General features: G+C 47.7%; 1 protein-coding gene across 1 annotated transcript; it reads right to left on the bottom strand.

Moving 5' to 3' along the window:
• Positions 1 to 607: 607 nt before the first annotated feature.
• Positions 608 to 5,372, bottom strand: LOC119349036. Its single transcript, XM_037617048.1, has 3 exons — positions 5,316 to 5,372; positions 4,217 to 4,661; positions 608 to 2,162 (listed from the first exon to the last, which is right to left on the bottom strand). Exons 2-3 carry the CDS (start codon positions 4,653 to 4,655, stop codon positions 832 to 834), a joined length of 1,770 nt encoding a protein of 589 aa, XP_037472945.1. The 5' UTR covers positions 4,656 to 4,661; positions 5,316 to 5,372; the 3' UTR covers positions 608 to 831.
• Positions 5,373 to 11,605: the final 6,233 nt, after the last annotated feature.

Genomic DNA, 11,605 nt, shown 5'->3' with positions numbered 1-11,605 from the left:
TAAAATAAAGAGAATTTAGGATGTCATCAGCATTTTGTCCTCTGGTGTATGCATGCCTGTAATTAGAGGTAATTAGAGAGAGTACTCCACGTGAGAGAAGGGGGTTTCATTCTAATGCATGTATGCATGTAATTAGAGGGGGAGGAAGGCGTTCGTATCTATTGCTCAAAAACAGAATAGATGGAAGTTAGTCGATCTCTAAGTTATATAGTTTGAGAAATACAAAAAAGAAAATATCAAAAAAAAGTATGTGTTTGCACCTGGCATGGTGCTCACTCACAACTTTTCCCAGTTCTTAACTGACGAAGAAACTACCTGACGAAACTTGAAACTCTGAACCTGCAGCTCGTTAACTAAGATTATTGGTTAATACCGTTGCAACTATTTGTGATAGTAAGAAGTTTTAGATCAGTTTTCCCATTGACATGTGAAGAGGTTTAGTGTTGACGCTGGTTCGGTCTTCATTGAGATAGTTTCATGGAAATGTAAGGGACAAGTTTGTATGGAGAACACACACGCACACACATAAAGTCATTGTTGAGATGTCAAATATTGGTGGCAAATAGTGTATGCGCCGGCAAAAATATTTTCATGCAGTAGTTATTCTAGACCCGACGAGGATCCTTTTGAACTTGAGGGCCCCTGGCCTATCAGGGTTGTACAAATGGGGGCGCAGAAAGTAAGCTTTCCGGTTCACTAAGAACCATCATAATAATTTGCAAAAAGCAGAATAAGGAGGAATCTTAAGTTAAGTAGCCACGCAAACAACAAGGCGAAGACGAAACATTGGGCCGTAATTTCGGTGGTGAGTCGAACGGTCGATCCCAAACGTTATGCCAAAACACGAGTAGGAGGAGTATTGGGTCTGTGGTAGGCAATAACCGCATAGATGGACTGCACCATTTGGGAGACAAAGACGAGGATGGCGATGAAGAACACCACGCGGTAGAAGATATTACCGCAGTACTTCTCGCGGAAGAAGCCCTTGAAGTTGTGCGCCGGGACGCCGCAGCGCTTCTCCACGGCGTGCCATATGGGCTTGAGGTAGTTCCGCTGGAGGTTGTGGATGTCCAGGGCCATGCCGTGGCACAGACAGGCAAAGCCCTGTGCGGCCGACTCGTCGCTGCCCAGGAAATGCTCGACAACCATGGCGCTCCGCAGGAGCCCCACGTCCTCCGCCGTGCATGCCACCTGCGACATGAAGTAGCAGTAGGCCGTGACGGGCCTGGCCTCCTGCTGCTCCTCCAGCGCCATCAGGTTCCGCAGGACCGTCCACGTGTTGCTGTCCACGCGTAGGAGAGGGATCCGCAGGTTTCCTCCGTCGAGCTCCACGTCGAGGATGCTCCACTCCTTGCCGGCGCCGAAGGCCCGGCGCTTGAACAGCAGGTTGGCGTACCTGCGGTACTCGGTCGCCCGGCGCCATGGGCCCGTTAGAACGCCTGATGTCCGCTCCTCCTCCTGCTGCTGCCGCTGCTGCTGCAGCTTCTGCTGCAGCCGCGACGCCATGTAGCAGTACACCAGGTCGAGCAGGTGGACAGACGTCGACGGCGCCTCCCGCGGAGTCTTGCTGATGTACAGCTGCCTCTGCAGCAGCTCCTCGACGGGCCTCGCGATGCACTCCACAGCGGATGTCACTTCCCCTGGTGCTCTCATGTAATTCAGGATCTCGTGGATGACAAACAGAGGTATCTGGTTCTCAAGGAGGTACAGGATGTCCCGCACCACCGTGTTGTCTCTGTACACTATGCTCCGACTGCTGGGTGATCCGGTCGCCTCCTCACGCTGGTAGCAGTCTACAAAGAGGCTAACCAGATAACACCCATCATGCAGCAGCATACGGGAGAACTTTGCTGAGTCGCCGGCGTGGTCGTCCGGCTCCGGCAGATGGGTGTAGTATCCCCTCGCTCTGTACTGCACTCTATCCATGACCCGCTCCAGACCGGAGAGGTTAACCACCCTTGCTAGATCGCGGACGGCCCTCTTCTTCGCTTCCGTCCACTGCCAAGAATCCGCGCTTTCATGGTAAGGACCGATGGGTACGGCGTACGGCGTGAACAGGTCGGCCGCGACACGCCGGAGGTTCGCACGGACCTTGGGGATCACCCCATCCCCTGAAGAATGCAGCTCATTTTGCACATTGATAACCACTGAAGAACCTGCATCTGCATGCCAAACACGTACCACTGAAGCTGAAGGAAATCTAGGGATGCAATCGCTAAAACACCACGTGTCAGCATAATAATCGCTTAAAAATATATATACTTCCAGAAATGGCGTCTTTATTAAACCCAACGTTTGCATCAACAAGATACAACACCATTAAGATTTTTTAACCACATAATAATTTGTAAATGAGAGCCATAGCTACTTCCTGTAGATCTATACCGCTCCAGGTCGTTTTCTGCCTCAGGAACTAGGGATTTCTATTGGTTTCTTTTAATTATATGAAATGAAATCGGGGGCATGGCCCTTCAATTCGAAAAAACAAACTTGAGGGATTTCCTCGGTACAAAACTCACCGAGAGAGAAATTTCCTTCCTCATGTGCCAGAACAACCATATGTAATAATTTGTTATATAAGCTTTAAGTTTGGTGGCCCTTAATTGTGTCCTCATCCGGCCCAAGAATGTGGATGTGCTTTGTCCTATGACGGCCATTAGCCATTGTATATGAAAGTACTTCTACTTTGTGTTTCTCTAAATGTTCTAGGTCATTAATGATATCTGAAAGTCTATGTTTTTTTTATAAACTCCGGTAGTATTAAGCGTCCATCACCTCAGCTGTTGACGCAGCGGTTCTAGTATTCCAGCATTCACTAGGGCTTCGCCCAGCCACCAGCCTATTCCAAACAATTTTTAACTAGGTCCTCAAAACCGTCACGGTACGTCCATCTCAATTCGAATTGAATTGGTGTTTGCATCCATGAGACATTGTGATCCCTGCGTCAAGGAGTGCATCACAATTGAAGCATGCCTCAATACGCTCAAGAGCTCAAACTAGGACCAAAGTGTATTCAGCCTCCCATTCGGTAAATCAGTACACGATCAAATTTCTCACATGTTGTGAGTCTAAGATTATTTGCCCATGTGAACTACCTTCCTCACATTCTTACCTCTCTTAAGTACTAAGCTATCAATGACAGTATTAAATAAGAAAGACTAGTGAGTGTAAAATTGGTCATTTTTACATGCTAATCTCAGGATATTAAATTCCCCACCTGTAAGGATAGATATGGATTATCTTTTGCAAGATTTTATCGAAAAATATATTTTGCAAGATTGAGCAAATTTCGAAGAAAATCTGTTATATGCTCATTTATGGGCAGCATCATACACAACAACTTAGCTACAACTGAGGTTCTCAGCCTTATTTCAAATATGAAATTTAATATGAAACTTTCCATTCAAAAAGGTCAACCGATCCATGGAGCAAGTTTTAATGCTAAGTACTCCCTCCGTTCCTAAATATTTGTCTTTCTAGACATTTCAAATGACTACTACATACGGATGTATGTAGACATATTTTAGAGTGTAGATTCACTCATTTTGCTCCGTATGTAGTCACTTGTTGAAATGCCTAGAAAGACAAGTATTTAGGAACGGAGAGAGTAAATGCAGCCCAATCTACCACACGGAGGTAGGTAGTGCCAGCTGAAGTCGTAACCACCTGAGAGGTGATCAAGGACATGCACGGGAAAGTCGTGTCGACGAGTTTTTTCACCGCGACAAAGTGCAAACCATATCTCAAAGGTAATCAGCGATACTCGAGCATGTTTAACCAAGTCTCTGAGACCTCTACTATCCCATATCATGCTATTCATGGGAAACATGCATTGATTTGGATAACATCACCTTTTAGACGGCTTTTGATTCTTTTTTGAGTAGTGGGATTGAGATTTACGGTTAATTAGAAATCATGACATCACATATGGATCCAATCATACCTAGCTTCATCCAAACCGACCTCTCACACTACTCCAATAAGATGAGCGAGACCGTCAGATGCGGCATCCACTTCTACATCGAAGGTGGTAGGTTTTTTTTTCTATTTGTAACCTTGGGAAAAACCTTAAACGGGCTAATCTCCACATGTTTGAGTGCCTTAAAAGACACATGTATACCATTATCATTCTTTCCTAATACTACACCTAGTGATTGAAGAACAGAATAAATACATGAACTAGGAAAATCAATAATTTTTTTGGATGATGGTGTACCTTCTGAGTAGTCTAGGTTGTGTGAAGCTTGACGCTGCATTGTGGAGTCCTCATCTGTGGATGTCGAGTCATCAGCGGCAACCGGATGACTCCCACTATGCCACAAAGACATTGGTGTAGGAGTCAGGGAGGCTGGCGCTATAATCCCGAACGACGAGACCACCGAGGGTGGTGATGTCGGCGTTAACGCCATCCCCAAAGACCCAACCACTGTCGGCGAGCCATTCGTTGAGCGAGTCACAGCTTGTGGTTCAGCCAACCCTGTAGAATGGCTAGGCGGGCTCTGCAGTGGGTGCACCAACGTGGACTGGATCGGCAGCCCAAGCTCCTCTGAGGCCATTGGTGTTGCAAACTCCATCCGGGCTGAATGAGGAGGTGGAGTAGACAGCCCGCTCTCCGGAGTGAGTTGACTTGGCGACGACGGCGGGGAGGCGTCCATCCTTTACTATCCCATGATCCGCAATGTCCACATTTATTTTTTTGATAATAAACACAACAAATCCTATGTCAACTTCCCTGGACAGATAACATTGCATGGGTAGAAAAATAATAACTGGTGTGCATGCATTTGAGATCCCGACTACTCCCTCTGTTCGCAAATATATCTCTTTTTAGAGATTCTTATATGGACTACATACGGAGCAAAATAAATGAATCTACACTCTCAAATGTGTTCTGTATGTTGTCTATATTTAAATCTCTAAAAAAGACTTGTATTTTGGAACCGAGGGAGTACTTTTTGTGTAAATCAGAGTATGTAAATTTCATGTGAAATTTCCATGTTATATACACATGAAAAAAGTTTGAGGTTCCTCTTAAAATTATCCACCACTCAATTTTGCTTCACTAGATCTCGCTCTGTATATCTTGCAGCTTAATCTTAGAAAACAGGAGAACACAAATGCAAAGGTGCCTAATGAGATTTCTGGTAAAAGGCTAATTAACTGCGCTAGAAACTCAACGTACACATAATCATAAGTTTACAAAATGCTCTATATATCCGGTGGACTGAAGAAAGAAAGTGATTTTTTTTTGAAGAATTGGGACAATATAGAGGATAAAATCGAACTGAACCGGATTACATTTACTTCATTCATACCTGGCGGCGTCGCAAGGGGCGCTGCTGGCACTTGAAAGCTAAGATGTTCAAGTGGATGTTCCCCTCTTCACTACGTACTAATGTGGTTCGTTGCGAGGCTAGCTCTCTCTCTCTATATATATGGCACCAGATTTACATGTTCATCGTCCATCGTGCCCCTAGGTCCCGTGGTGGTGCATGTGCGAGCAGGATAGAGCTAGGAAACAGCACGGCGCGCGCGGGCGAGACGAACGACAAGATTATCAGACACACTGGCCAGGCACGGGCTTTTCTTCCGTTCGCTTGTGGCTGGCCGGCCGGTTAAGAAAAGTTTTTTGCTCCTTTGCCAACGGTCCCCATGCATGCAAGGAGCATCATACCTTTCCCGCTGGTCTGCCCACATTCACTACACGGGATTATTATTTTTAATTATATTGAGACTAACAAGTAACAAATCAGTAAGGTTATACATCATGGAAGATATTGCTCGTGCAAATTTTAGTGGCGTAGATGGAAATATGACCGTTGGGAAGAGCTGCTACTGCGACCGTCCCGCCCCGAAAATGATACACCTACGGACGTTTCTCACGGAAAGAATCGTACAGGCGTACGTGTTCTATTGTAATTCATCCACCCCCCGCTGAATTTCAGGATGGGGCCCTCCTTCCCCCAACCAATTGATGGCAGCTCGGTCCGTAGGCATAAGTCTGTAGAAAAATGCCCGTAGCTGTAGCATTGTTGGTCCCGCCCTACCCCTTCCCCACCTTTGTCGGAGAAGCGCAGGCGACGACGCTCCAACTCTGACCGGTATACTTGCCCTCACCCTGCTGACTATGCTCTACGGCTCCATGCTGCTTTTCCTCGGTAAGCAGTTTTTTTTTTCAAACAAAGGCAAAAGATTTGTCTCATTCATTAATTAAGCAGAAAAAAATTGCCCAGTTAATCAACGGAAAACCAGGAAAAATCGTCACAAACCTCTAAACGGCACATGCAAATATCCCACATACACCTTTACAAAGAGTGCCTCGTCAAGCTAGCACGCGTCATCGTCATCGCTTCTTCCCAAACAGGTGTCATCGCCATCCCTAATCCCCAAGCGACTTCGACTTCGCCATGAACGAACATCGATGTCGAACCAACACACAACATAGAGGCCATATAGGAATACATGAAAATCCATGCCAGAACTCAGCCACCCGCATCGAGGCGACGCAGCTCTGACTCTGAAGAAAAGATCCAAAGAAGACCTATGCAAGACCGGCGTCGTGGAAGACCACCGAACGGACCACCTACTGCATGTCATTGTTGCCACATGGGCCCGCTGCCGCAACTTCGACTTCACCACAATAACCAAACTGAGGTAATCCCACAAACACGCCGAAGAAGAGCCCACTACCACTGCAATGCCTCCGATTTCACAAGCCCCATCATCGTTGCCATAGAAGCCATGATGCCGCAGCAACGCCTACCACCAACCTCCCAACACACCAACTGGTCCCTCTGGCTGGATTGAACTCCAAAATCGATGCCCCCGAGAGGGAAACGACACCAACACGGCGCCAACGACCGACCCTCGGGGTCTGGGGTTTCCCTGGAGCTGTCCCTCGCAGAGGAAGAGAGAGCATCCCGCAGACGCCTTCAAGAAGGTTACGGCATCCATGGACGCCGCCATCACAGGCTCCGGCCATGGCTAGAGACGGATTTTCACCCAGCCATCGTAATCCTCCAGTCGATAGCCAATCCGGCAGCCCACCTTCCTTCGCTATATCTCCACAAGTCCTCCACCTCGACAGCACAAAACTGCGACCTCATCACCATCAGGAAGAGATGCCTCGTCTGCAGGTTGTTGCCTAGAGCCGCCACCAGGCCGGACTTGATGCAGAGAGGCCGAAGGAGTCCGCCCCAAGCCTCCAGTCCAAGATGCGCGCCCTACCACATCCGCATCGCGCCTCACCAGCGCCCCGACCAGAGCGCTTGAACCACGCCAACGCGCACTGCACAACGTTGCCACACCATGCGCCGCAGCGCCTTGCCACATCGCGTGATCATCGCGGCAACCCCTGCAGATCAGCATGCACCGTGCCATGGCGTCTCCATCGCGGCCTCGAGTGACCGCGCCGCCCCTTGCCGTCATCAGATCGACGATCCCCTTTTCGTCGCCCCCGAGGGAATGCCAGATCCCGCTCCGCTCGAGGTTGCCATGAGCTAACCGACGTGCCGCCGCTCCGCTCGGACCACTGGAGCCGCGTTAGCCCGCGCCGGAACCAGGCCAGCCCGTGCCGGAGCCACGACTGCGCACCCGTCCAAGTCCGCCGCAGCAGCACGCTAGATGCGCCCTTGCACCCTGCGGAGAGATGCCCCGCCACCACCCTCCCTGGAGCCTGACTGGGCTTCGCCAGTGGCCTCCTCAAGCGGGGGTGAGGCGAGGGGTGGAGGGAGGTGGGAAGGAGGCGGTGGCGGAGGGGTTCCCCCGTGTCGCCAGCTAGAGGCGACGGGCGTGCGTGCGGGGAGGGGGTGGGTGAGAGGGGGCTCCTTGGCATATAGTGAGGGGGGGAGGGGGCTCCTTGGCATGCAGTGAAGGCACCCTCAACAGCTAAATCTAGAGGCACCGATTTGGGTCTACGAATAGACCTCGGTCCCCGTCTTAGGCCCTGTTTGGTTTCTAAATCATATGACTTTTTTTAGTCCCAACTTATAAGTCTTAAGTCCCTAAAAAGTCCCTACCTGTTTGGTTCCTGAGACTTAACATGAACTAAAAGATCATATTACAACTATAAGTCCCTATAAGTCCCTCCCGGCCCGTTTGGTTTAGATGGGACTTATAAAGATTTTTTTAAGTCCCTGGAAACAAACACCCTCTTAGTCACCACAGGGCAATGATGCATGTGATGATAGAGCGGGAGAGTACATTCTCTAGGCCGCAGAATTATTTTATTTAATATTGTATTGGCAGTGTCTTGAACTTAAGACCTCTTGACTCAGATACCATTAAATTCATGCTCTAGCCAACTCATCCAAATGTCTGAACTTATGAAGGGAGGCGGGCAATATATTTCAACATCCTCGACACCGCTCCCACGGAGTGCGACCATATCAACATGGTGATGGCAAGATGGAGTCACACTAGATCCACTTCTCCAATGGCTGGAATGGTGGCGCCTGCTGATGCCAAGGTTATTCTAGTTGCTTTCGGAGTTAGTTTGGTGAACCACGGAGAGCTGAGAAAAATGATCATTTGCTTCTTGTTCAGGTTTATTGAAGAGTGCTTGAAATTAATCTTAAATTCCAAGCAAAAGAGTCGTGAAAGTCATTTGTTTGTGATGATATTTGAGAGGAAAACCGAATTAATTAACAGCAACAGAGAACAAAGTAATGAAAAATAATGAAAACCGCAATTGGGCTAAAATCGTTCTTAGGAAGTCAGGGTTCCCGCTAGCGTATATTATAAGTATAAAGATAGGGTCCCGATAACTGCCACACGTGTGGTGTATCGGATAGTTGTGCCACGCGCCTTGTGTGGCATGGACATCAATCAGCCCACACACCTACGTGTGGGCAAAACAACTAATGCCCACACACATTTTTTTCCTCCTGAACCCTCTCACACGCGTGCGTGTGGGCGAAGTTGATAACACCCACACGCTCGTATGTCAGGCCTCGTACCCTTCTGGTCCCGCACGCGACGCGTGACGCCCATCGCGCGCCCGCAGTTGCCATGGTCCAGACCCTCGTCCATGTTCATTTATCTGCAGTTGCCATGTCGCTAAACTACGGTTGCCATGTCGGACAACTGCAGTTGCCATGGTTGCTCAACTGCAGTTGCCATGTATGGTCTGATCTAATGTAGTTGCCATGATTTCACAACTTTAGGAGTTGCCACATACTAACACTAGGCAGTTGAGAGAGTTGCCATGTGCTCACAAGCATGCTAGGACAGTTGCCATATAAAAAGGAAGAGTTGCCATCTGCTTACGTGCACGTTAGGGCAGTTGCCATGTACGTGCACGTTGGGGCAGTTGCCATGTACCATGCAAAAACACATGGCAACTCGGTAAAAGACAGTTGCCATCTGCTTACGTGCACACTAGGCAGTTGCCGTGTACCCTGCAAAAACACATGGCAACTCGGGTAAAAAAAGAGAGTTGACACCTGCTTATAAAGCACACTAGAGGCAGTTGCCATGTGCGCTGCAAAAACACATGGCAACTAGCAGCTTACGTGTGGGAGAGGAGACGGGCGTGTGGGCGAGATGGCAAATGCCCACACACCAGCCCTTGTGCGTGACTGAAAACTGGTGTGTGGGTGAACTGCTAAACGCCCACACACCGGCCCCTCCGTGTGGTAAAACGGATGTGTGGGCGAACTATGTCACACACCACACACACGCCTTGTCCTACGTGGCACAGAAAATCAACCAGATTGTGTCAAGATTCGTGCATATAGTACTGGACGGTGATGGATGCGTGTGGTCGAGATGGTCAACGCCCATACGTGTGGGCGTTAACATTTCCGTAAAGATATTGTATCGTGACATCATCATCTATCACCTGACATTTTTATTAAACGCTAAATATCATTTCGTGCAAACCCTATTTTTCTTTTCCAGAACTAATCCTAGGTTTTAAATAAATCCCTCATCCTCTCCTTTCTATTTTAAATAAAACCCAAAACAACCATTTGGGAATATTTTTGAAATGTTTTAAATCAAAATAATTTTGTTCGAAATATTTGCAAACTTTGCTCCCTTCTTTTCCTTCTTTCCTTCTCTATGGCTTGAATCTTGTCCCCTTACTCACGAACAAGGGTGACGTAGTACATGCGTACATATCTAAACTGGAATTTGCTCCAATGATGGTAGACAACTGCTCGTCACACATACGATTACCAACAAGCAAAAACAGGTGTATCCACGAAACAACTCTATTCCTTGCAATGGAAAAGAGAGAAACTGTGATTCATAACTTGTTTGTGCATCATGATTACATCGTGTTCTATCACCTTGCATGTTTTGTTAAACCTAAATTGTTTGTGCATCATCATTACATCCTGTTCTATCACCTTGCATGTTTTGTTAAACCTAAATTGTTTGTGCATCATCATTACATCGTGTTCTATCACCTTGCATGTTTTGTTAAACCTTAAATATCATTTTGTAAGTGGCAAAGATGTTTTTTTGTGAAGCATGTACGAAAAATAATTTGGCAAACGACACCACTCCAATTTTGTAAAATTTATAGAAATTTGAACTACAAGTGTGCTCTAGTTTGGTCATACAATTGGCAAAAATCTTTTTAAGGTACCAAGTACTCCCTCCGTCCGGAAAAGCTTGTCCCAAGTTTGTTCCTCAAATAGATGTATCTAACACTAACTTGATGCTAGATACATTCATTTGATGGACAAGTTTTTTCGGACGGAGGGAGTAGGATGTTATGCAGTATACACAAAGAAAGTTGAGATTCACCCCTTTTCTATGAATGACCATACCGGCAATTTGGACCCATTCGAAAACATCAAAGAAAACAAAAAAAAAATGAAAAACCAATGCAAAGAGTCCTTTTATATGACCTAGTTGCCAAGAAAAATACAAAACCTGAGTTATGATTTTTTTTTTGTAAAAAAATCACACCTTTGAAAAAATACAAAACCTGAGTTGTGAAAACTTGATTTGAGTTTTATTCATGTTCACATCTTTGGACAGGATATCTACCGCTGTTTGCCATGCGGCTGGCCAATATAAGCCGCCTCAGCACCTCCGCCATCTCTTGCCTACCACACATTTGCTTCTTTCCTCCCCTTAGGAAAACGTTTCCAGCCGGGACGCCGGCCGAAACATTGTGCCGGTCTCACGCCAACCATCTGGTCGTGATTAGATCTCACGCCTACACGCGCCATCTGCATACGTGCTTTTTTGGCCCACCAACCGCTCGAGCCCTCAAACTTTATCCTCTTCTCTACATCGTCTTCTCCATTCGTTCTCTCCCTCACTGTGGTTCATCGCGCCCAGCGTGTTCTCTTCCTCGTCTTCTCCATGGCTGCTCTTTCTCCACCCTCTTCCCCGTCATGGCCGGCGAGCCGCCTCCCCGTCTCTCCTTCCCACTTCAGCCATGGCGGCACGCACGAACTCCCCCGGAGACGCCGTGAGTTCGTCCTGGTCATCCCCAGGATGTGCACGACGAGCATGCTGCTACGAGAGGCGCTGGATGGGCCACGGCCACGCGAGCCGCGGCAGTGTTCCCTCAGGATGCTACAACGGTGCACCCGAAGACAGTGCTACAACCAGCATTAGCCGGAGCTGGAGATGACGACCACAG

The sequence above is a fragment of the Triticum dicoccoides genome, chromosome 1A, assembly GCF_002162155.2.
Source record: "Triticum dicoccoides isolate Atlit2015 ecotype Zavitan chromosome 1A, WEW_v2.0, whole genome shotgun sequence".
Lineage (NCBI taxonomy): Eukaryota > Viridiplantae > Streptophyta > Magnoliopsida > Poales > Poaceae > Triticum > Triticum dicoccoides.
Note: the sequence above shows the minus strand (reverse complement) of the source record. Positions and strands in the feature narration are given on the sequence as shown.